At 45.3% G+C, this 27,392-nt stretch overlaps 1 protein-coding gene across 2 annotated transcripts; it reads left to right on the top strand.

Moving 5' to 3' along the window:
- On the top strand, positions 1–26,518 carry LOC138662805 (oocyte zinc finger protein XlCOF22-like). 2 transcript variants are annotated; one of them, XM_069748762.1, is made up of 8 exons: positions 1–57; positions 15,277–15,466; positions 17,037–17,186; positions 17,316–17,495; positions 17,579–17,702; positions 17,786–17,883; positions 18,082–18,172; positions 25,122–26,509. In XM_069748762.1, the coding sequence occupies exons 3-8, from the start codon at positions 17,109–17,111 to the stop codon at positions 26,135–26,137; spliced, it is 1,587 nt and encodes a 528-aa protein (XP_069604863.1). In that variant the 5' UTR covers positions 1–57; positions 15,277–15,466; positions 17,037–17,108; the 3' UTR covers positions 26,138–26,509. The 2 variants fall into 2 exon arrangements, with proteins under 2 accessions (XP_069604863.1, XP_069604862.1); XM_069748761.1 differs by lacking the exon at positions 15,277–15,466 and having other exon boundaries at positions 7–57; positions 25,119–26,518.
- The last annotated feature ends 874 nt before the right edge of the window (positions 26,519–27,392 follow it).

Below are 27,392 nucleotides of genomic sequence, written 5' to 3' on the forward strand. Positions count from 1 at the left end.
ACAGGTCCTGTGCGCACAGAGCAGCCATATATGTGGAGTGCGGCTCTGCAGGTGGAGGTATGTGGAGATTCCCCATTACTGAGTGCGGGGACATTAACCCCTTCTGCACTGAGACTCTTTTGGGGTTGTTGTTGCCACTTTATAAGAACCATAACGTTGTTGTTCTGTTTCCTGTAATAGATACATACGAGCCAACTATGGAGGACAGGAAGTGAGGGAGCGGATTGTTCTCCTAGTACAGGGCCCCTTTCTTGGCCCCACACAGTGTAATGCCCCCATTATGCCCTGTAAGCAGGGTTCTGCCCCACACCCAGCTGCCTCGGGCACTTTACCAGGTGCACCCTCTAGACTCTTCCCTCCGGAAACCCTCCCTCTTCCCATTGATGTCACATGGTCCCGTCTGGACAGCAGATAGCAGTCTGTACAAATGCAGCACAGCCCAGAGAAGTCTTTTTTATGACTCTCCTTTTTACACCCCTTATGTAATATATATGATGCCGCTCACACAGTATAATGTTCCTACAGTACTGGCTTCTCTCGTAAAAAAGGTATTTTCACATTACCGCCATACCCCCACACAGTATAATGTTCTCATAGTACCGCTATACCCCCACACACAGTATAATGTTCTCATAGTACCGCCATACCCCCACACACAGTATAATGTTCTCATAGTACCGCCATACCCCCACACACAGTATAATGTTCCTACAGTACCGCCATACCCCCACACACGATATAATGTTCTCATAGTACCGCCATATCCCCACACACAGTATAATGTTCTCACAGTACCGCCATACCCCCACACACAGTATAATGTTCTCACAGTACCGCCATACCCCCACACACAGCATAATGTTCCTACAGTACCGCCATACCCCCACACACAGTATAATGTTCCTACAGTACCGCCATACCCCCACACACAGTATAATGTTCTCACAGTACCGCCATACCCCCACACAGTAGAACTAGCTATTGAACCCGTTCTGTGCCCGGGTGGCGAGCATTTTTATTGGTATATGGTCTCCATCCTGGTATGTGTTGCTTCCATCCTGCGCCCTAATCTTGTCATGTGCTGCTACCATCTTGCGCCCCCATCCTGTCATTTGCTGCTCCCATCCTGCGCCACCGTTCTGTAATTTGCTGCTCCCATCCATATGCCCCATACGCTGCTCCATAAAGGTTGATGGCCCCCATAAGATGCTCCATAGTATATGCCTCATATGCTGCTCCATAAAGGTTGATGGCCCCCATAAGATGCTCCATAGTACATGCCTCATATGCTGCTCCATTATGGTTGATGGCCCCCATAAGATGCTCCATAGTATATGCCCCGTATGCTGCTCCATTATTGTTGATGGCCCCCATAAGATGCTCCATAGTATATGCCTCATATGCTGCTCCATTATTGTTGATGGCCCCCATAAGATGCTCCATAGTACATGCCTCATATGCTGCTCCATAAAGGTTGATGGCCCTATAAGATGCTCCATAGTATATGCCCCGTATGCTGCTCCATTATGGTTGATGGGCCCCATAAGATGTTCCATAGTATATACCCTGTGTGCTGCTCCATTATGGTTGATGGCCCCCATAAGATGCTTGATAGTATATGCCCCGTATGCTGCTCCATTATGGTTGATGGGCCCATAACATGCTCCATAGTATATGCCCCGTATGCTGCTCCATTATGGTTGATGGCCCCCATAAGATGCTCCATAGTATATACCCTGTGTGCTGCTCCATTATGGTTGTTGGCCCCCATAAGATGCTTGATAGTATATGCCCCGTATGCTGCTCCATTATGGTTGATGGGCCCATAACATGCTCCATAGTATATGCCCCGTATGCTGCTCCATAAATGTTGATGGCCCCCATAAGATGCTCCATAGTATATGCCCCGTACACTGCTCCATAAATATTGATAGCCCCCATAAGATGCTCCATAGTATATGCCCCGTGTGCTGCTCCATTATGGTTGATGGCCCCCATAAGATGCTCCATAGTATATACCCTGTGTGCTGCTCCATTATGGTTGATGGCCTCCATAAGATGCTCCATAGTATATGCCCCGTATACTGCTCCATAAATGTTGATGGCCCCCATAAGATGCTCCATAGTATATACCCTGTGTGCTGCTCCATTATGGTTGATGGCCCCCATAAGATGCTTGATAGTATATGCCCCGTATGCTGCTCCATTATGGTTGATGGGCCCATAACATGCTCCATAGTATATGACCCGTATGCTGCTCCATAAAGGTTGATGGCCCCCATAAGATGCTCCATAGTATATGCCCCGTACACTGCTCCATAAATGTTGATGGCCCCCATAAGATGCTCCATAGTATATGCCCCGTATGCTGCTCCATTATGGTTGATGGCCCCCATAAGATGCTCCATAGTATATGCCCCATATGCTGCACCATTATAGTTGATGGCCCCCATAAGATGCTCCATAGTATATGCCCCGTATGCTGCACCATTATGGTTGATGGCCCCCATAAGATGCTCCATAGTATATGCCCCGTATACTGCTCCATAAATGTTGATGGCCCCATAAGATGCTCCATTGTATTGTATGCCCCAAATACTGCTCCATAAATGTTGATGGCCCCCATAAGATGCTCCATTGTATTGTATGCCCTGTATACTGCTCCATAAATGTTGATGGCCCCATAAGATGCTCCATTATATTGTATGCCCCGTATACTGCTCCATAAATGTTGATGGCCCCCATAAGATGCTCCATTGTATTGTATGCCCCGTTTACTGCTCCATAAATGTTGATGGCCCCCATAAGATGCTCCATTGTATTGTATGCCCCGTATACTGCTCCATAAATGTTGATGGCCCCATAAGATGCTCCATAGTATTGTATGCCCCGTATACTGCTCCATAAATGTTGATGGCCCCCATAAGATGCTCCATAGTATATGCCCCGTATACTGCTCCATAAATGTTGATGGCCCCCATAAGTTGCTCCATAGTATTGTATGCCCCGTATACTGCTCCATAAATGTTGATGGCCCCATAAGATGCTCCATTGTATTGTATGCCCGTACACTGCTCCATTATGGTTGATGGCCCCATAAGATGCTCCATTGTATTGTATGCCCCGTACACTGCTCCATAAATGTTGATGGCCTCATAAGATGCTCCATTGTATTGTATGCCCCGTATAGTGCTCCATAAATGTTGATGGCCCCCATAAGATGCTCCATAGTATATGCCCCGTATACTGCTCCATAAATGTTGATGGCCCCCATAAGATGCTCCATAGTATATGCCCCCGTACAATGCTCCATTATGGTTGATGGCCCCCATAAGATGCTCCATTGTATTGTATGCCCCGTACACTGCTCCATAAATGTTGATGGCCCCATAAGATGCTCCATTGTATTGTATGCCCCGTATACTGCTCCATAAATGTTGATGGCCCCATAAGATGCTCCATTGTATTGTATGCCCCGTATACTGCTCCATAAATGTTGATGGCCCCCATAAGATGCTCCATTGTATTGTATGCCCCGTATACTGCTCCATAAATGTTGATGGCCCCCATAAGATGCTCCATTGTATTGTATGCCCCGTATACTGTTCCATAAATGTTGATGGCCCCCATAAGATGCTCCATAGTATTATATGCCCTGTATGCCGCTGCGATATATATAAAAAAAAAAACATACTCACCTATCGTCGCTGGGCGCCGAGTGCTGGGGAGCCTGAGCAGGCGGGGACACCGGCGCACTGTGGGGGTCAGGTGCCGGAGTCGCCGCTAGTTCAGGCCCCTGACACTTGCTATATTCACCTGGCCCTGATCCAGCGCTGCGTGCCACTTCTTGCGGGTCCTCTGGCTGTGACTGTTCAGTCAGAGGGCGGCGCGCTGTTATGAAAGGTAATTCAGTACCACAATGGACATAGAGGTCAGCGCACACACAGCGACCTGGCAACAACCCAAAAAACAAGAACGAGCTCTGAGACGTGGGAACTCTGTTGACCGCAATCCCTAATCCTCTCCAACCACACTAAAGGCAGCCGTGGATTGCGCCTAACGCTCCCTATGCAACTCGGCACGGCCTGAGAAACTAGCTAGCCTGAAGATAGAAAATAAGCCTACCTTGCCTCAGATAAATACCCCAAAGGAAAAGGCAGCCCCCACATATAATGACTGTGAGTTAAGATGAAAAGACAAACGTAGAGATGAAATAGATTTAGCAAAGTGAGGCCCAACTTTCTGAACAGAGCGAGGATAGGAAAGGTAACTTTGCGGTCAACACAAAACCCTACAAAAACCACACAAAGGGGGCAAAAAGACCCTCCGTACCGAAATAACGGCACGGAGGTACACCCTCTGCGTCCCAGAGCTTCCAGCAAGCAGTAAAAAACAAATTGACAAGCTGGACAGAAAAAAACAGCAAACAAATAGCAAAGAGGAACTTAGCTATGCAGAGCAGCAGGCCACAGGAACGATCCAGGAGGAAACAGGTCCAATACTAGAACATTGACTGGAGGCCAGGATAAAAGCACTAGGTGGAGTTAAATAGAGCAGCACCTAACGACTTCACCACATCACCTGAGGAAGGAAACTCAGAAGCCGCACTTTCCTCCACCAACGGAAGCTCACAGAGAGAACCAGCCGAAGTACCACTTGTGACCACAGGAGGGAGCTCTGCCACAGAATTCACAACAGTACCCCCCCCCCTTTGAGGAGGGGTCACCGAACCCTCACCAGAGTTCCCAGGACGACCAGGATGAGCCATATGAAAGGCACGAACAAGATCGGGAGCATGGACATCAGAGGCAAAGACCCAGGAATTATCTTCCTGAGCATAACCCTTCCACTTAACCAGATACTGGAGTTTCCGCCTTGAAACACGAGAATCCAAAATCTTCTCCACAATATACTCCAACTCCCCCTCCACCAAAACCGGGGCAGGAGGATCAACAGATGGAACCATAGGTGCCACGTATCTCCGCAACAATGACCTATGGAATACATTATGTATGGAAAAAGAATCTGGAAGGGTCAGACGAAAAGACACAGGATTAAGAACCTCAGAAATCCTATACGGACCAATAAAACGAGGTTTAAACTTAGGAGAGGAAACCTTCATAGGAATATGACGAGAAGATAACCAAACCAAGTCCCCAACCCGAAGTCGGGGACCCACACAGCGTCTGCGATTAGCGAAACATTGAGCCTTCTCCTGGGACAAAGTCAAATTGTCCACTACATGAGTCCAAATCTGCTGCAACCTGTCCACCACAGTATCCACACCAGGACAGTCCGAAGACTCAACCTGCCCTGAAGAGAAACGAGGATGGAACCCAGAGTTGCAGAAAAACGGTGAAACCAAGGTAGCCGAGCTGGCCCGATTATTAAGGGCGAACTCAGCCAAAGGCAAAAATGACACCCAGTCATCCTGATCAGCAGAAACAAAGCATCTCAGATATGTTTCCAAGGTCTGATTGGTTCGTTCGGTCTGGCCATTAGTCTGAGGATGGAAAGCCGAGGAAAAAGACAAGTCAATGCCCATCCTACCACAAAAGGCTCGCCAAAACCTCGAAACAAACTGGGAACCTCTGTCAGAAACGATATTTTCTGGAATGCCATGTAAACGAACCACATGCTGGAAAAACAATGGCACCAAATCAGTGGAGGAAGGCAATTTAGACAAGGGTACCAAATGGACCATCTTAGAGAAGCGATCACAGACCACCCAAATGACTGACATCTTTTGAGAGACGGGAAGATCTGAAATAAAATCCATAGAGATATGTGTCCAAGGCCTCTTCGGGACCGGCAAGGGCAAAAGCAACCCACTGGCACGAGAACAGCAGGGCTTAGCCCGAGCACAAATCCCACAGGACTGCACAAAAGTACACACATCCCGCGACAGAGATGGCCACCAAAAGGATCTAGCCACTAACTCTCTGGTACCAAAGATTCCAGGATGACCAGCCAACACCGAACAATGAACCTCAGAGACAACTTTATTCGTCCACCTATCAGGGACAAACAGTTTCTCCGCTGGGCAACGATCAGGTTTATTAGCCTGACATTTTTGCAGCACCCGCTGCAAATCAGGGGAGATGGCAGACACAATTACTCCCTCTTTGAGGATACCCGCCGGCTCAGATACACCCGGAGAGTCGGGCACAAAACTCCTAGACAGAGCATCCGCCTTCACATTTTTAGAGTCCGGAAGGTATGAAATCACAAAGTCAAAACAGGCAAAAAACAACGACCAACGAGCTTGTCTAGGATTCAACCGCTTGGCGGACTCGAGATAAGTCAAGTTCTTATGATCAGTCAAGACCACCACGCGATGCTTAGCTCCTTCAAGCCAATGACGCCACTCCTCGAATGCCCACTTCATGGCCAGCAACTCTCGATTGCCCACATCATAATTTCGCTCAGCAGGCGAAAACTTCCTGGAAAAGAAGGCACATGGTTTCATTACCGAGCAATCAGAACTTCTCTGCGACAAAACAGCCCCTGCTCCAATCTCAGAAGCATCAACCTCGACCTGGAACGGAAGCGAAACATCTGGTTGACACAACACAGGGGCAGAAGAAAAACGACGCTTCAACTCTTGAAAAGCTTCCACTGCAGCAGAAGACCAATTGACCAAATCAGCACCTTTCTTGGTCAAATCGGTCAATGGTTTAGCAATACTAGAAAAATTGCAGATGAAGCGACGATAAAAATTAGCAAAGCCCAGGAACTTTTGCAGACTTTTCAGAGATGTCGGCTGAGTCCAATTATGGATGGCTTGGACCTTAACAGGGTCCATCTCGATAGTAGAAGGGGAAAAGATGAACTCCAAAAATGAAACCTTCTGAACACCAAAGAGACACTTTGATCCCTTCACAAACAAAGAATTAGCACGCAGGACCTGAAACACCGTTCTGACCTGCTTCATATGAGACTCCCAATCATCCGAGAAGATCAAAATGTCATCTAAGTACACAATCAGGAATTTATCCAGGTACTCTCGGAAGATGTCATGCATAAAGGACTGAAACACTGATGGAGCATTGGCAAGTCCGAATGGCATTACTAGATACTCAAAATGGCCCTCGGGCGTATTAAATGCAGTTTTCCACTCATCGCCTCGCTTAATACGCACAAGATTATGCGCACCACGAAGATGTATCTTGGTGAACCAACTAGCCCCCTTAATCCGAGCAAACAAATCAGATAACAATGGCAAGGGGTACTGAAATTTAACCGTGATCTTATTTAGAAGGCGGTAATCAATACAAGGTCTCAGTGAACCATCCTTCTTGGCTACAAAAAAGAACCCTGCTCCTAATGGCGACGATGACGGGCGAATATGCCCCTTCTCCAAAGACTCCTTCACATAACTCCGCATAGCGGCGTGCTCAGGCACAGATAAATTAAACAGTCGACCTTTTGGGAATTTACTACCAGGAATCAAATCGATACCACAATCACAATCCCTATGCGGAGGTAGGGTATCGGACTTGGGCTCATCAAATAAATCCCGGTAATCAGACAAGAACTCAGGAACCTCAGAAGGGGTGGATGACGAAATAGTCAGAAATGGGACATCACCATGTACCCCCTGACAACCCCAGCTGGACACAGACATGGATTTCCAATCTAATACTGGATTATGGACTTGTAGCCATGGCAACCCCAACACGACCACATCATGCAGATTATGCAACACCAGAAAGCGAATAACCTCCTGATGTGCAGGAGCCATGCACATGGTCAGCTGGGTCCAGTACTGAGGCTTATTCTTGGCCAAAGGCGTAGCATCAATTCCTCTCAATAGAATAGGACACTGCAAGGGCTCCAAGTAAAACCCACAACGCCTAGCATACTCCAAGTCCATCAAATTCAGAGCAGCGCCTGAGTCCACAAATGCCATGACAGAATACGATGACAAAGAGCAGATCAAGGTAACAGACAGAAGAAATTTTGACTGTACCGTACCAATGGTGGCAGACCTAGCGAACCGCTTAGTGCACTTAGGACAATCAGAGATAGCATGAGTGGAATCACCACAGTAGAAACACAACCATTCTGACGTCTGTGTTCTTGCCGTTCAACTCTGGTCAAAGTCCTATCGCACTGCATAGGCTCAGGTTTAAGCTCAGGTAATACCGCCAAATGGTGCACAGATTTACGCTCGCGCAAGCGTCGACCGATCTAAATGGCCAAAGACATAGACTCATTCAGACCAGCAGGCATAGGAAATCCCACCATGACATCCTTAAGGGCTTCAGAGAGACCTTTTCTGAAAATAGCTGCGAGCGCACCTTCATTCCACTGAGTGAGTACGGACCACTTTCTAAATTTCTGACAATATACCTCTATTTCATCCTGACCCTGACACAGAGCCAGCAAAATCTTCTCTGCCTGATCCACAGAATTAGGCTCATCGTACAGCAATCCGAGCGACAGGAAAAATGCATTGATATTACTTAATGCAGGATCTCCTGACGCAAGAGAAAATGCCCAGTCCTGAGGGTCGCCATGCAAAAAAGAAATAACGATCCTAACTTGTTGAACTGGGTCACCAGAGGAGCGAGGTTTCAAAGCCAGAAATAGTTTACAATTATTTTTGAAACTCAGAAATTTTGTTCTATCTCCAAAAAACAAATCAGGAATAGGAATTCTCGGTTCTAACATAGAATTCTGAACCACAAAGTCTTGAATACTTTGTACTCTTGCCGTGAGCTGATCCACACATGAAGACAGACCTTTAATGTCCATTGCTACACCTGTGTCCTAAACCACCCAAATGTCTAGGGGAAAAAAAAAGGCAAAACACAGTGCAAAGAAAAAAAAATGGTATCAGAACTTCTTTTTTCCCTCGATTGGGAATCATTAGTACTTTGGGCCTCCAGTACTGTTATGAAAGGTAATTCAGTACCACAATGGACATAGAGGTCAGCGCACACACAGCGACCTGGCAACAACCCAAAAAACAAGAATGAGCTCTGAGACGTGGGAACTCTGTTGACCGCAATCCCTAATCCTCTCCAACCACACTAAAGGCAGCCGTGGATTGCTCCTAACGCTCCCTATGCAACTCGGCACGGCCTGAGAAACTAGCTAGCCTGAAGATAGAAAATAAGCCTACCTTGCCTCAGAGAAATACCCCAAAGGAAAAGGCAGCCCCCACATATAATGACTGTGAGTTAAGATGAAAAGACAAACGTAGAGATGAAATAGATTTAGCAAAGTGAGGCCCAACTTTCTGAACAGAGCGAGGATAGGAAAGGTAACTTTGCGGTCAACACAAAACCCTACAAAAACCACGCAAAGGGGGCAAGAAGACCCTCCGTACCGAAATAACGGCACGGAGGTACACCCTCTGCGTCCCAGAGCTTCCAGCAAGCAGGAAAAAACAAATTGACAAGCTGGACAGAAAAAAACAGCAAACAAATAGCAAAGAGGAACTTAGCTATGCAGAGCAGCAGGCCACAGGAACGATCCAGGAGGAAACAGGTCCAATACTAGAACATTGACTGGAGGCCAGGATAAAAGCACTAGGTGGAGTTAAATAGAGCAGCACCTAACGACTTCACCACATCACCTGAGGAAGGAAACTCAGAAGCCGCAGTACCACTTTCCTCCACCAACGGAAGCTCACAGAGAGAACCAGCCGAAGTACCACTTGTGACCACAGGAGGGAGCTCTGCCACAGAATTCACAACAGCGCGCATTAAGTGCGTCATCGCGCCCTCTGAACTGTGAACGTCACAGGCAGAGGACCCGGAGGACAGAGCGCAGGCAGCGCTGGAATGGGACAGGTGAATATAGCATACTCACCCTCCTGGCACGTCCCTGCTTCTCCGTTGGAGATCGCGGTGTGCGTTCAGTGCTTACACATACCGCGATCTCCTGGGAGGGGTCACTCTGTGGGGTCCAGACTGCAGACAGAGTGACGCTCCCAGCGTTATATTATAGATGTCCTCACAGTACCGCCAAACCCCCACACACAGTATAATGTTCTCATAGTACCGCCATACCCCCACACACAGTATAATGTTCTCATAGTACCACCATACCCCCACACAGTATAATGTTCTCATAGTACCGCCATACTCCCACACACAGTATAATGTTTCCACAGTACTGGCATCTCTCGTAAAAAAAAGGGATTTTCACAGTACCGCCATACCCCCACACACTCTATAATGTTCTCATAGTACCGCCATACCCCCACACAGTATAATGTTTCTACAGTACCTCCATCCCACCACACACCGTATAATTTTCTCACAGTACCTTCATCCCATTGGGGTCATTGTCCTGTTGAAAAATAAATGATGGTCCAACTAAACGCAACCCGGATTGCACAGCACGCCGCTGAAAGATGCTGTGGTAGCCATGCTGGTTCAGTATGCCTTCAATTTTGAATAAATCCCCAACAGTGTCACCAGCAAAGCCCCCCACACCATCACACCTCCTCCTCCGTGCTTCATGGTGGGAACCAGGCATGTAGAGTCCATCCGTTCACCTTTTCTGTGTCGCACAAAGACACGGTGGTTGGAACCAAAGATCTCAAATTTGGACTCATCAGACCAAAGCACAGATTTCCACTGGTCTAATGTCCATTCCTTGTGCTCTTTAGCCCAAACAAGGCTGGTGACTCGGATACACTTCTCCTCAGAAGCAGAGGTGACTCTTGGTCTTCCTTTCCTGGGGCGGTCCTCATGTGAGCCAGTTTCTTTGTAGCGCTTGATGATTTTTGCAACTGCACTTGGGGACACTTTCAAAGTTTTCCCAATTTTTCGGACTGACTGACCTTCATTTCTTAAAGTAATGATGGCCAATCGTTTTTCTTTGCTTAGCTGCTTTTTCTTGCCATAATACAAATGATAACAGTCTATTCAGTAGGACTATCAGCTGTGTATCCACCAGACTTCTGCTCAACACAACTGATGGTCCCCACCCCATTTATATGGCATTAAATCCCACTTATTAAACCTGACATGGCACACCTGTGAAGTGACAACCATTCCTGGTGACTACCTCTTGAAGCTCATCAAGAGAATGCCAAGAATGTGCAAAGCAGTCATCAAAGCAAAAGGTGGCTACTTTGAAGAACCTAGAATATAAGATATATTTTCAGTTGTTTCACACTTTTTTTATTAAGTATATAATTCCACATAGTCATGAAAATACAGAAAAATCGTTGAATAAGAAGGTGTCCAAACTTTTGGTCTGTACTGTTTGTGTGTATATATATATATATATATATATATATATATATATATATATATATATTGTAGTTAGTTATAACATTATAATGAATATCCTCCATCCCATAGTCCAGTGCCCATATACCCATCATACATATCCTCCATCCCCTAGTACAGTGCCCATATACCCATCACACATCCTCCATCCCATAGTACAGTGCCCATGTACCCATCACACATCCTCCATCCCATAGTCCCGTGCCCATATACCCATCACACATCCTCCATCCCATAGTTCCGTGCCCATACACTCATCACACATCCTTCATCCCATAGTCCAGTGCCCATATACCCATCATAGATATCCTCCATCCCATAGTCCAGGGCCCATATACCCATCATACATCCTCCATCCCATAGTCCCGTGCCCATATACCCATCACACATCCTCCATCCCATAATCCAGTGCCCATATACCCATCATGCACATCCACCATCCCATAGTCCAGTGCCCATATACCCATCATACATCCTCCATCCCATAGTCCCATGCCCATCACACATATCCTCCATCCCATAGTCCAGTGCCCATATACCCATCACACATCCTTCATCCCATAGTCCAGTGCCCATATACCCATCACACATCCTCCATCCCATAGTCCCGTGCCCATATACCCATCACACATCCTCCATCCCATAGTCCAGTGCCCATATACCTATCATACATATCCTCCATCCCATAGCCCAGTGCCCATATACCCATCATACATATCCTCCATCCCAGAGTCCTGTGCCCATATACCCATCACACATCCTCCATCCCATAGTCCAGTGCCCATATACCCATCATACATATCCTCCATCCCATAGTCCAGTGCCCATATACCCATCATAAATATCCTCCATCCCATAGTTCTGTGCCCATATACCCATCACACATCCTCCATCCCATAGTCCTGTGCCCATATACCCATCATACACATCCTCCATCCCATAGTCCCGTGCCCATATACCAATCACACTTCCTCCATCCCATAGTCCAGTGCCCATATACCCATCATACATCCTCCATCCCATAGTCCTGTGCTCATATACCCATCATACATATCCTCCATCCCATAGTCCCGTGCCCATATGCCCATCACACATCCTCCATCCCATAGTCCCGAGCCCATATACCAATCATACATATCCTCCATCCCATAGTCCCGTGCCCATATACCCATCACACATCCTCCATCCCATAGTCCCGTGCCCATATACCCATCACACATCCTCCATCCCATAGTCCAGTGCCCATATACCATCATACACATCCTCCATCGCATAGTCCAGTGCCCATATACCCATCACACATCCTCCATCCCATAGTCCAGTGCTCATATACCATCACACATCCTCCATCCCATAGCCCAGTGCTCATATACCCATCATACATATCCTCCATCCCATAGTCCCGTGTCCATATACCCATCACACATCCTCCATCCCATAGTCCCGTGCCCATATACCCATCACACATCCTCCATCCCATAGTCCAGTGCCCATATACCCATCACACATCCTCCATCCCATAGTCCTGTGCCCATATACCCATCACACATCTTCCATCCCATAGTCCCATGCCCATATACCCATCACATCCTCCACCCCATAGTCCCGTGCCCATATACCCATCACACATCCTCCATCCCATAGTCCCGTGCCCGTATACCCATCATACATATCCTCCATCCCATAGTCCAGTGCCCATATACCTGTTATGACCTGGTGGTTAGGACAATAATGGACCTGGTGGTTAAGAGCACACGGAAAGACCTGATAGTTATTAATAATACAGGACAAGCTCTGGGACGTGGGAACTCTGCTGACCGCAATCCCTAATCCTATCACACACACTAGAAATAGCCGTGGATTGCTCCTAACGCTCCCTATGCAACTCGTCACAGCCTAAGGAACTAGCTAGCCCTAAAGATAGAAAAATAAGCCTACCTTGCCTCAGAGAAATTCCCCAAAGGAAAAGGCAGCCCCCCACATATAATGACTGTGAGTTAAGATGAAAATCACAAACACAGAGATGAAATAGATTTAGCAAAGAGAGGCCCGACTTACTGAACAGACAGAGGATAGGAAAGGTAACTTTGCGGTCAGCACAAAAACTACAAGAAAACCACGCAGAGGGCGCAAAAAGACCCTCCGCACCGACTCACGGTGCGGAGGCGCCCCTCTGCATCCCAGAGCTTCCAGCAAGCAAGACAAAAATCAAAATAGCAAGCTGGACAGAAAAATAGCAAACAAGAGAAAAACAAGCAGGAACTTAGCTTCTGCTGGAGCAGACAGGTCACAGGAACGATCCAGGAGTGAACTAGGCCAATACTGGAACATTGACAGGTGGCATGGAGCAACGATCTAAGTGGAGTTAAATAGAGCAGCCAGCTAACGAATTAACCTTGTCACCTGTGGAAGGAAACTCAGAAGCCGCAGCCCCACTCACAACCACCAGAGGAAGCCCATGGACAGAACCAGCCGAAGTACCATTCATGACCACAGGAGGGAGCTTGACAACAGAATTCACAACATATACCCATCACACATCCTCCATCCCATAGTCCCGTGCCATATACCCATCACACATCCTCCATCCCATAGTCCTGTGCCCATATACCATCACACATCCTCCATTCCATAGCCCAGTGCCTATATACCCATCACACATCCTCCATCCCATAGTCCCGTGCCCATATACCCATCATACATCCTCCATCCCATAGTCCCGTGCCCATATACCCATCACACATCCTCCATCCCATAGTCCCGTGCCCATATACCCATCACACATCCTCCATCCCATAGTCCCGTGCCCATATACCCATCACACATTCTCCATCCCATAGTCCAGTGCCCATAATATACCCATCACACATCCTCCATCCCATAGTCCCGTGCCCATATACCCATCACACATCATCCCATAGTCCTGTGCCCATATACCCATCACACATCCTCCATCCCATAGTCCCGAGCTGGGTGGGGCTGAGCAGGGAGTTCCTGGAGATGTGCTGTTATGTAACCTGGCAGTGCGGCTCTGTGTGCGGCCGCTGATGATGCGATTTTCTACGCCGGTAACAATAGAGCGCGGCAGTAATAGAGGAGGGGGATTCATTTCTGTCATGTGCTCTCTGCTCCTTTCTGGGGGGCAGACAATGGCTGGAGCTTATGTTCCCAGGGATGCTAGATTTCTCCCACCCGGTCAGTGTCTGCTGAGGTGTTGTGGAGTGGGAAAACTGTTGCTCACAGCAACCAATCACAGCTCGGCTTCTTTTAAACACCTCTGGTGAAATGAAAGATGCTTAGTGATTGGTTGCTCTGTGGAGTGGACGTGGCTTGACACACACACACACACACATACACACACACACTCAGCTTTATATATATATATATATATATATATGTAGATTTTTTTTTCTTTATGTGATGCCCCAGGGTCCTGGTCGTCACAGTGGCATTGCTTTCCTCACGGGGAGAGTGATGTCACGCTTGGAAGCGATGAAAGATCTCTTCTATCAGGCTCCAGGCCAGAAGGGGGAACTCTGAACCTGGCTTTCCGGGGAGCTGCTCTTGATATATATTCTGGCTGGAGGGGAAGTAAGTGAGCAGTCTGGAGCAGGCAGTGGAGGAGGGAGCAGTCTGTCAGAGGACAGAGAAGAGTGCAATCAGACCTTGAGTGTCAGAAAGACTGAAGGTGCATGTAGCCAGAGTTGCTGCAGCTCCTGGAGAAAGAACTAAGAAGGAAAGGGCAGTTTGTTGAAAGTGAGCAGGAGAGAGACACCTGGGGAGGACAGCTGTTACTGAGCTACCTCCCTGGCAGAGCGCAGATTCCGGTCGCTCGAAGACCGAGGTTGGGTCAGACTCTAGGAGGCACCGCAGAAACTGGCAGGACAGCTGAACTGCAAGTTACCTGTCCACTTTATTACCCAGGAGGCACAGTGGCACATACAGCCTGGGTCGTGATAGAGACCCTATAAAAAAGCTCGAGCCACCTGTCATACGGGTTTTGTGTCCCACCTTCATGTAGGACAGAGAGCAACTGTGAGGACCTTATCAGAAGCCATAGGCAGGGACTACAACACCACCGAGCTTTGAGGAAGGCTTTCATCTCCACCTGGTAAAGGGGACTCTGGATTCGCTTCCAAGCCGGCCGGACCCTGCCTGTACCTGTGATCTGGTGCCCTGGACTGCTGTTGCCTGAAGCTACAGTAAACCAGGTAAAGAGACTGCAAACCTGTGTCCTCCGTTCTTTACTGCGCCACTCGCCATCTCCATCTACACATGGGAGCCTGTGGACCTATTTCATCTGTGGGAAGTTATACCATCTAGCTGCCATAACATCACCTCAGAGGACCCCCTTAAGGAGAGTCGGTCCCTATTGACCGAATACCACAGGTGGCGTCATGAACAAACTTTATTCACCAAACCCCTTTAAAGACCGTCCCTTTAACATGGGCGCCCAGGGCCAAGGACCGAATTGCCACCACCGTGACATCCCCCTTTAAGCTGACCAGACCCGGTACCGAGTACCCAACAACCCTGGCGGGTGACTCATTTACATTGGAGGGCCCGATTCCAGCTATTGCTGTCGGACCTGTGATTTCTATCTCCTCCACTGTGTACAGGATAATAGAGTATAATAAAGTAATTATGGACGAGACTTAACTAACATTGTGCAGTGACTCTGCTTTCCATATAGTGTTGAATATTTCTTGTTGATGAAACTATGATGTTTTTCACTTTAACCCTTTTGTTAAAGCCCTCTGATCAGTGCGATCATCCAACATACAAGCCTCTGATGGCTCCGGTGATGCCCTGTACTACTGTAGTGCCGTGTATCATCACTGCTGTCAGTGTAATACTAACGGCCCCATACACATGAGGTAAGAGTTGGCTGAACGGTCATTTGGCAGACGGCCATCTCTCCCGACTCCCCCATACACACAAATATTCCAGCTTTCTTGGGGTCTGTGTGAGAGAGTCGCCTCCAGACTCCTCTAGCGGAGGATTATCTACAGGAAGAACAAACGGATTATCCTCTGAAATTCAGGATGTCAGATCCTTCTCTGCCCTGACATCATCTGTCGGGAGGCCCCAAATACATTATATAGTCGCTAAACCCCCGAAATCAGTGATTTAATGGAACTTTAGTCTAATGTGTATGGGGGCGGTAAAAGGTAACTTATTGGACGCTGCCTCTGGCCTAATAGACCTTCATACATTGCAGCCCAGACCCCATTATTAGGCATGTAAGTATCGTAATAACTAGGCCGCCCCATACTATCGAGTACTTGGGGGCGGGGGGCATTCAGCCAAACTCTGTCAGACCTGAGATCTAACGTGATAGAAGATTACAGTGCGGGGAAGATGGGAAACCTTCATATAGAGGCCGGTGGTGATGGAGTCAGTGACCGACTCTGGCCAAATCTGTCTCTAGAGCCGAAGTAGAAGATGAAGATGTCGTCCTCATCATGAAGTAGTTATTTCTCATGTCCCGCGTAATGAATATCTCCTGCAGTATTGATAATGCCGATTCCAGTGTCGGTAAATGAGACGAGAATTAGCGTTATGGAAGATGAGTCTATGAGAAACGTATTCAGCTGCCGACTCCGAGGAGGAAACTGCTTATTGTCTGTGGCCTAAATATATAGGATTTATTAGTAAATGTAAAGAAGGAAACTAAATACTGTAAAATAATAAATCTCATATGTTTCCCTTATTATCTCCAGTAATTGTATTATTACACAGGATTCTTATGATGTTACATCGGCTCATCTTCTGATTCAGGTCTCTACAATATCGGATCCTCTCAGTGAAGATCTTCTACAAAAGAACATTTTCCTGATTTACCCATCAGTGATGGATATGGACAGAGACAAGATGGTGGAGAGGATATTACACCTCACCCTAGAGATCCTCTTCCGGCTTACTGGAGAGGTGAGAGATTCTGATGACGTCACAGTACATCATTCTTATCTATGGGAATAACAGATGGACAGAACTGGAGAGGTGAGGACTCTGGAAATGTCTGTAGTGAGATGTATTAATGTGTCTCTCCATTACCAGGATTACACAGTGGTGAAGAAGACCTCTGGTGATCGCTGTCAGGACCCTGTGTCTGAGGGATGGGGAAGACCCCTGAGCCCAATCACGGGGCCTCCACCTCACCCCCTGATCCATGAGGACATCAATGACCAGAAGATCCTAGAACTCACCTACAAGATGATTGAGCTGCTGACTGGAGAGGTGACACTGCTGGGAATGCTGGGACATTATACAGTAAAGCTATGAAGGGATCGGGGGGATGACGGTATCATTGTATGTGTCAGGTTCCTATAAGGTGTCAGGATGTCGTTGTCTATTTCTCCATGGAGGAGTGGGAGTATTTAGAAGGACACAGAGATCTGTACAAGAACGTCATAATGGAGGTTCCCCAGCCCCTCACATCTCCAGGTAATAGACAGGACTAAATACACACGGCCTATAATTATCTGTATGTAAAGAATGAATTCACTCCCTGTATGTGTTTCCTCCAGATCTATCCAGTAAGAGGACAACAATAGAGAGATGTCCCCGTCCTCTTCTTCCACAGGACTGCAAGCAAGAAGATCCCAATGCTCCTCAGGATCATCAGGTAGATGGAGAGAAGGTGTCAGGAGATCTCCCCTATGATGTGTAGACATCGGTGAAGGTCTTGTGCTCAGTCTTGTTATATCCACCAGTATTATATGTTTTATACTTGTGTAATGAGAACGGTGGAGATGTCAGGATTAGAGCTGGTCATAGATGGGACTTCTCCATCTGTCGGTGACTTTTATAATATTTGTTTCAGGGTGAAGATCTGACCCATATTAATACTACAGAGACATATGTGAGGGGGGATGAGCGGTGTCAAGAGGAGATTCCCACATATGACTACCCAGGTGAGTAGTGACCACTAAATGCAGAGAAGTCACAGATTCTTCTCATCACCGGCTGTGGCTGCTTTATCGGTGGTGTAGTCCGCCCGTATTACCATGATCACCATTTTGCCTCTAGACCACAACATTCTCCTCCGCCCAAAACTGTTCTAATGACTTTGGTCATTGAAAGCGTTTTTCTATAGAACTCACAGCCTGGTAGATCCACCTCCCCCCTGGGTTTAGGAGACACTGTTACCTGCCCAGATCTGTGAACTATAAAGCCAAATGACAGCGTACGTATAATGTGCTGACAAGATAGAAAGTCACTTGAAGAAAAATATTATGATGATGAGAAAGCGGAGGGTAATGATGCTGTTGGCTTCCTAGAACCCTGAGATCTTATCGGATGAATCTCCCTTCTCTCCCTTCTGTGCTGCTGAATGTGATCATATGGTCCCTACAAGACCAGGTCCAGTCTTTCTGGCCAAACTTCACTTTTATGATCGACAACATTAAATGTGCAGTGAGGCCAAGTTTGAATTTCTGCACAATAACAGAGTTTCCCTTTATCCTGAGTTTTCAATTTGTATTAAAACCGACTAACTTCCAGGAGGATTGTGATAATCTACATAAACCCATCACACCGGTGCCATGATATATCTCTGAGCTGTGCGTGGCTGTAATATACATTTATTCCCGCCTGCAGGAGATGTGTTGGCTCCAGCCCTGGTTTCATGGATTCACTCCACCTCAGAAATTACTTTGTTTTTGTGTTGTGTATCACACTCAACATGGACCAGAGGAAGCGAAGGAAAGAGTTGTCTCAGGAGATTAGAAAGAAAATTATAGACAAACAGGTTAAAGGTAAAAGTTCTAAGACCGTCTCCAAGCAGCTTGATGTTCCTGTGACTACATTTGCATATATTTATTTAGAAATGTAAGATCCATGGGACTGTAGCCAACCTCCCTGGACGTGGCAGCAGGAGGAAAGTTGATGACAAATCAAAGAGATGGATAATAAGAATAGTAACAAAAGAGCCCAGAAAAACTTCTAAACAGATTAAAGGTGAAATTCAAGCTCAAGGAACATCAATGTCAGATCGCACCATCCGTTGTTTTATGTGGACTTCATGGGTGACGACCAAGGAGGACACCATTGTTGAACAAAGTCATAAAAAGCCAGACTTGAATTTGCCAAACTACATGTTGACAAGCCATAAAGCTTCTGGGAGAATGTCCTATGGACAGATGAGGCAAAAATTGAACTTTTTAGCAAGACACATCAGCTCTATGTTCACAGAGGGAAAAATGAAGCATATCAAGTAAAGAACACTGTCCCTACTGTGAAACATGGAGGAGGCTCTGTTATGTTCTGGGGCTGCTTTGCTGCATCTGGCACACGGTGTCAATAATCTGTGCAGGGTACAATGAAATCTCAAGACTATCAAGGGATTCTAGAGAGAAATGTGCTGCCCAGTGTCAGAAAGCTTGGTCTCAGTCGCAGCTCATGGGTCTTGCAACAGGATAATGACCCAAAACACACAGCTAAAAACACCCAAGAATGGCGAAGAGGGAAACATTGGACTATTCTGAAGTGGCCTTCTATGAGCCCTGACCTAAATCCTATTGAGCATCTTTGGAAAGAGCTGAAACATGCCGTCTGGAAAAGGCAAACTTCAGACAGAAGACAACTGGAGCAGTTTGCTCTTGAAGTGCGGCCAAAATACCTGTCGAGAGGTGCAGAAGTCTCATTGACAGTTCCAGGAATCGTTTGATTGAAGTGATTGCCTCAAAAGGTTGTGCAACAAAATATTAACCCTTTCGCGAAAGAACCTGTTTTTGCCTTCGTGACCGGGCCAATTTTTTCAATTCTGGCCAGTGTTTATTTATGAGGTTATAACTCTAAAACGCTTCAACGAATCCTGGTGATTCTGAGAATGTTTTCTTTTGACATATTTTTCTTTATGATAGTGGTAAAATTTCTCTGATATAAATTGTGTTTATTTGTTAAAAAAATGGAAATTTGGCGAAAAATTTGAAAATTTAGCAATCTTCAAAATTTGTATTTTTGTGCTCTTAAATCAGTCATATCACACAAAATAGTTAATAAATAACATTTCTCACATGTCTACTTTACATCAGCACAATTTTGGAAACACATTTTTTGTTAGGAAGTTATAAAGGTTAAAAGTTGACCAGCCATTTCTCATTTTTACAACAAAATTTACAAAACCATTTTTTAGGGACGTCACATTTGAAGACAGTTTGGGGGGTCAATATGACAGAAAATACCCAAAAGTGACACCATTCTAAAACCTGCATCCCTCAAGGTGTTCAAAACCACATTCAGGAAGTTTATTAACCCTTCAGGTGCTTCACAGGAATGAATGGAATGTGGAAGGAAAAAATAAAAATGTACTTTTCTTACACAAAAATTGTCATTTAGACCTAATTTTTTTACTTTCGCAAGTTTTACAGGAGAAAATGGACAATACCTTTTGCTTTCCAATTTCTCCTGAGCACACCGATACCCCGTATGTGGGGGAATACTACTGTTTGGGTGCATGACAGAGCTCGGAAGGGAAGGAGCGCCATATTGGAGAGCAGATTTTGCTGAAATAATTAGCGGTTGACATGTCACGTTTGGCTAGCCCTTGTCTAAACAGTGGAAACCCCCAACAAGTGACCCCATTTTGGAAACTAGACCCCCCCAAGCAACTTATGTAGATGTGTGGTGGGCTTTTTTAACCCTCAAGGGCTTCACAGAAGTTAATTACATAGAGCTGTGAAAATAAAAAATCATACTTTTTGCACAAAAAAATGATCTTTTCACCCTAATTATTTTTCAAAGGGTAATAGCAGAAATTGGACCCCGAAAGTTGTGCAATTTGCCCTGATTATGCCGACATCCCATGTGCGGGGGTAAACCACTGTTTGGGCACATGGCAGAGCTCGGAAGGGAAGGGGCGCCATATTGGGAAGCAGATTTTGCTGGAATTGTTTGCGGGTGACATGTCACATTGTCAGAGCCCCTGAGGTGCCAGAACAGCATAAGCCCCCAAAAGTGACTGCATTTTACAAAATACTTCCCTGAATGAATTCTTCTAGTGGTGCAGTGAGCATACTGACACCACAGCTGTTCCATAGAAAATTATACCATTGGGCAGTGAAGAAAAATTAATTACATTTTTACCACTAAAATGTTGTTTAACCCCAAATTTTACATTGGAAAATAGGTAGATAGGTAAATGGTCACTACACCCATAGATGAATTCGCAGAGGGGTGTCATTTTGAATTCCCAGAGGGGTATCATTTCCAAAATGGGGTCACTTCAGGGGGGATTTTGCTGTTATGGCACTTTGCACAGAATCCCTCCTGAAGTGACCCCATTTTGAAAATGACACCCCTCTGGGAATTCATCTATGGATATAGTGACCATTTTCACTATACGGATGATTTCCAGAAACACATAGTGGAAGTTTTAGAGAAAAAATGTCATTGTAGTGCCTAATATATTGTGCCCAGCTTGTGTCTCTGGAGACATCCCCCCACCTACCCCCGGAAATTGTTATCAGCTCTACTCAGATGTGTCTGTCACTAAATAAACCAAATGCTTGAATGTCAAAACCGTTTAAAAATGTGGTTCTGAGTGGAAGATTATAAATCAGTCATGGAGGCATAAAGGTACCTTCACACTGAACGATATCGCTAGCGATCCGTGACGTTGCAGCGTCCTGGCTAGCGATATCATTCAGTTTGACACACAGCAGCGATCAGGATCCTGCTGTGACATCGTTGGTCGGAGCAGAAAGTCCAGAACTTTATTTTGTCGCTGGACCGCCCACAGACATCGCTGAATTGGCGTGTGTGACGCCAATTCAGCGATGTCTTCACTGGTAACCAGGGTAAACATAGGGTTACTAAGTGCAGGGCCGCGCTTAGTAACCCGATGTTTACCCTGGTTATCAGCGTAAACGTAAAAAAAACAAACATTACATACTTACATTCCGTTCTCTGTCCCCCGGCGCTCTGCTTCTCTGCACTGTGTAAGCGCCAGCCGGAAAGCACAGCGGTGACGTCACCGCTGTGCTCTGCTTTCCGGCCGGCGCTTAGTGCAGAGAAGCAGAGCGCCGGAGAGGATACCGAAATGTAAGTATGTAGTGTTTTTTTTTTTTTACGTTTACGCTGGTAACCAGGGTAAACATCGGGTTACTAAGCGCGGCCCTGCGGCCCATTCCTGGTTTACCCTGTTTACCGGAATGTGACGGTACCTTAAGGCCGGCAATTGTGGGCAATAATAGCGGGTATCATGCATCATTCCTCTCTTGGAACATACACGACATCTTCTCTGGGGGTTCTTTCTTGTTTCAGTTGCTAGAATGAGTACAATAAAATGTCCCTCAGTGAGTCTTCTGACATCTTCAGATTATAAAGGATTGGCGGGGACAAAATTTCCAAAAACAAGATTTTCAATGACCTTTTCCTGGTAATCAAGGAAAGTATCTGCATTTCCGGCTTTTTTGTATAACACAAAAGAATTATATGTGGCCACATGAAACAAACAAATGACTAACTTTTTATACCAGGTGTATGATTTTCTTGATACCTGGTATGGCTGTAGAACGTGATCTGCAAGGTCCACACCCCCCATATATTTGTTGTAGTCAATGACAGACACAGGTTTTGGAGTAGTGGATCCCTGTTGGTCTGCAGTGGCCCTGGTGGCATCTGTGTGGATCAAGCTCCGGATAAAAATATCTTTGTTTATCCTTATACTTAAGGGCAAGCAGTTCTCCATTGCGTAAAGCCCCTGACTGCCCCTTTCGGATCTTTGCATTGACCAATAATTGTGGAAACCCCTGACAGTTTTTGCGAATGGTCCCACAAGCCCCCATGTTACGTTCAACCAGACTTTTAAATGGGGGAATGCTGGTGTAGTAGTTGTCAGCATACAGTTTGTAGCCTTTTTGTAAAAATGTAGTTATCCGCTCCAAACGATTTTTCCAGATGTCCCCAGATAAGTAAGGCATCCTGGTGCGTTTAGTTGGCTATCTTTCCTTCATAAATGTGAAAAGCTGATGTGTATCCGGTTGAACTGTCGCACATTTTAGAGAGCTTTATTCCGAACCTTGCCCTCTTAGAAGGAATAAATTGCTTGAGGTGCAGTCTTATTTTGAATTTTACAAGGGACTCATCAATGGAAATGTTTTCTGTTGGGGTGTAGAGCTTTAAGTACTTTTCTGTCAAGTCTTCGATGATGGGTCTGATTTTGAATTTTCTGTCATGTCCTGGGGCATTTCTGGGCAGGCATTGACTATTGTTGTTAAAACGCCAAAATCACATGAGCATTTCATAACGGGTCCTAGGAAGAACTGCAGAAAACATTGGGGTGGCTTGAACAGGGCGGTTGGACCAATAGGACCGAATGCTTGTTTTTTTAACAAGCCCCATAGCGAATGTAAGTCCTAAAAATGTTTTCATTTCTAGGACATTAGTTGGTGTCCATAAAATTGACCTAGCATGATAGGATCATGGATTCTGACTGATAAATTGGGACGTATATAAATTTGTTTGTAGGAAAATATGCTCTAGCAAGCTAATAGAAAACTCTGACGTGACCAAATTATTGGCGAGATAAATGAGAAAAGCCTAATTCTTTAGCCTATCCCTAACTTTAGAATAAATCCTAACCCTAACTTTAGCCTAACAGTAACCCTAACTTTAGCCCCAACACTAACCCTAACTATAGCACTAACCCTATCCTGCTTTATCTGTTTTTTCTTCTTCTTTTTAACAAAATCACTGACTGACACAGCTGTTGCCAGCAGCACTTGTAACACTGTTTGTCCTCTAATCTCTCACTGACAGGAGATCTGAGGAGAAACGGCGTTTTTATGAGGCAGATCGCCCGGGAAAGCTTGTTGCTACCATACACTTTCCTAGTGATTTGGCTCATTGGCTGGTGTGATGCTGACATCATCAGGACCTGAACCAATCAGGTCTCGATGAGGTCGGGGGTCACAGGATGCGTTGTGCACCAGAATCCCCTCGTTATAAGGTACGTGGGGTCCTGATGATCACAAAACCACCGACCGTAGACAAACGTCGGCGCTGCACAAAGCCCTGCTAGCGCCTACGTTTATCTACCGTTGGCGGTCACAAAGCAGTTAAGGGTCCCATCATTTCTTTCCAGACCTATTTCATGAGTTGTTTTTTTTTTATTCTGTGGAAGCATGGATGAAAAGCAATGTTTGACTTTCATTTGTTCATTTTCATACATTTTTGATTTATTACTTTTGTCAGATTCAAGTTATTTCTGTGACCATTGTGGGTTTTTCTGTCATTAAATGAGGGATACCAACAATTTTGACCACATGTGTAGGAGGTGTGAATATTTTGACTCCACAGTCAAATTAGACATTTGCCATTTTATTACCCAGCACATAGTGCCCAGATTGTGCTCCAGGAGACACACACCACAAATTAAGTGGATTCTTCTCACTATATAATATTGCTAAATACAGGGATCCTATATGTTTGAGCACACTGCAAGACTCAGAAGTGAGAGCGGATTTTGCTGGATTGGTTTATAGAAACTCTGTTGCTTTTCATCAGCCTTTGAGCCACTAATAGTGTGGGAACCTCTGTTTTTCCATTGACAGATGATGGACCTGAGTGGTGACTTGTTTTTTGTGAGATGAGAATTGGTATTATTGTTGTCTACATAGCATTGATTGGTTTCTTTTTATTCTATATTTGGGAGGCAGAATGAACAAACAATTGAACACCACGCACTACTGGTTCATCCAACAAGGTTTTCTATTAGACTGTGAACTGTCATTGTCTTGGTAAATAATTAAAGTTTTTTTACGTAGCTTGCCATTTTTATGGACAGTTTAAGTAGAAATGTTCAAAAATATAAAGCTCGAGGACATTTTATTTAAAAAAAATTGTTTTGTATCTTAGCAGATGACTGTACCAGGAGATCAGAGGGACAGCTGACATCTTCAATTTTAAAATCTGATGATCTTGAGATCCTACAAGATACAACTGAAGTGATTGCTGTTACTCCAGATAGATCATCATCCATTCACAGCAAAGATCTATCATCTGATCCTATGAAACAGGTCCCATCTTCTGATTCATTACTGACTACTAAGAAGAATCAAAGTCACAAAAGAGGCATTAAAAAGCAAACAGCTCCTAAAGCAAAGAAGTCCTTTTCATGTTCAGAATGTGGGAAATGTTTTACAAAGAAATGGCATCTTGTTAATCACCAGAGAACTCACACAGGGGAGAAGACTTTTTCATGTTCAGAATGTGGGAAATGTTTTAACCAGAAACGGAATCTTGTTAGGCACCAGAGAACTCACACAGGGGAGAAGCCTTTTTCATGTTCAGAATGTGGGAAATGTTTTAGCCTTAAAGGGAATCTTGTTACTCACCAGATGACTCACACAGGGGAGAAGCCTTTTTCATGTTCAGATTGTGGGAAATGTTTTAGCCTTAAAGGGAGTCTTGTTAATCACCAGAGGACTCACACAGGGGAGAAGCCTTTTTCATGTTCAGAATGTGGGAAATATTTTAACCTGAAATCAGATGTGGTTAAACACCTTAGAACTCATACAGTGGAGAAGCCTTTTTCCTGTTCAGAATGTGGGAAATGTTTTAACTATAGAGTGAATCTTGTTAGTCACCAGAGAACTCACACAGGGGAGAAGCCTTTTTCCTGTTCAGAATGTGGGAAATGTTTTGCACATAAATCACTGCTTGTTATTCACCATAGAACTCACACAGGGGAGAAGCCTTTTTCATGTTCAGAATGTGGGAAATGTTTTAACTATAGAGGGAATCTTGTTAGTCACCACAGAACTCACACAGGGGAGAAGCCTTTTTCATGTTCAGAATGTAGGAAATGTTTTAACAAGAAATCAGATTTGGTTAATCATCATAGAACTCACATGGGCAAGAAGCCTTTTTCCTGATCAGAATGTGGGAAATGTTTTAACCATAAAGGGAATCTTGTTACACACCAAATAACTCACACAGGAGAGAAGCCTTTTTCATATTCACAATGTGGGAAATATTTTACCTATAAAGAGCATCTTGTTAGACACAATAGAACTCACACAGGGGAGAAGCCTTTTTCCTGTTCAGAATGTGGGAAATGTTTTAACCAGAAAGCACTTCTTGTTAGACATCAGAGCTGTCACACAGAGAAGTCTTTTTCATTTTCTTAATGTGGGAAATATTTTACTTGTAAATCAACTGTTAATAAACATGACAGATGTCACATAGGGGAGTAGACTTTTTTATGTTCATAAACTTGGAATACTTGTAACCAAAATGAAATCTTCTTAAACAGGTTGTCTCTTGTCATTCCTCATGTTTGCTGACAAAAGGATAAAAATAAACATGTACCCCACAATTCAGTACATAGGGTGAGGTGACGTATACACACTCACTCTCCAAACCTCTCATTTCTACGGTTTTCATCGTCCTCACCAAAGCGACTCATCGGAAGACTATTTAATATTGACCTATATTCAAGCGAGACTAGACAAAAAAAAAAACTAAAATCATGTATCATGTTATCCGAAACAGTCAGAAAACCAGCCACATATTGGCAGATCCCAGACCTCAAACTACCGTATATACTCGAGTATACGCCGACCCGAGTATAAGCTGAGACCCTCATTTTGCCACAAAAAAACTGGGAAAATTTAATGACTTGAGTATAAGCCTAGGGTGGAAAATGCAGCAGCTACCAGTAAATGTCAAAAGTAAAAATAGATACCAATAAAAGTAAAATTAATTGAGACATCAGTAGGTTAAGTGTTTTTGAATATCCATATTGAATCAGGAGCCCCATATAATGCTCCATACAGTTCATGATGGCGCCATAAGATGCTCCATATTAAAATATGCCCCATATAATGCTGCATTAAAGTTCATTATGGCCCCATAAGATGCTCCATATAAAAATGTGCCACATGTAATGCTGCTGCAATAAAAAAAATGACATACCTCTCATCGCTGCCCGCTGCTCTTCAGCAGTGACTGTTCAGGCAGAGGGCAGCGCGCACACTAACACGTCATCACGCCCTCTGACCTGAACAGTCACAGGCAGAAGACGGAGCGGCGCCCGGCGGTGGAAAGGTGAATATGAAATGTCACCCTCCCCCATTATACTCATCTGCTCCCAATGCGGTCCCTGCATGTCCGATGGTCTCCGGACGC

The sequence above is a fragment of the Ranitomeya imitator genome, chromosome 2, assembly GCF_032444005.1.
Source record: "Ranitomeya imitator isolate aRanImi1 chromosome 2, aRanImi1.pri, whole genome shotgun sequence".
NCBI lineage: Eukaryota > Metazoa > Chordata > Amphibia > Anura > Dendrobatidae > Ranitomeya > Ranitomeya imitator.

Bases quoted from the DNA above. Each gene is read 5' to 3' on its own strand.
- LOC138662805 (XM_069748761.1), top strand. From the start codon at position 31: ATGTGGAGTGCGGCTCTGCAGGTGGAG. The intron at 17,187-17,315 runs GTGAGAGATTCT...CTCCATTACCAG, and splicing joins TCTTCCGGCTTACTGGAGAG to GATTACACAGTGGTGAAGAA. The intron at 17,703-17,785 runs GTAATAGACAGG...TGTTTCCTCCAG, and splicing joins CCAGCCCCTCACATCTCCAG to ATCTATCCAGTAAGAGGACA.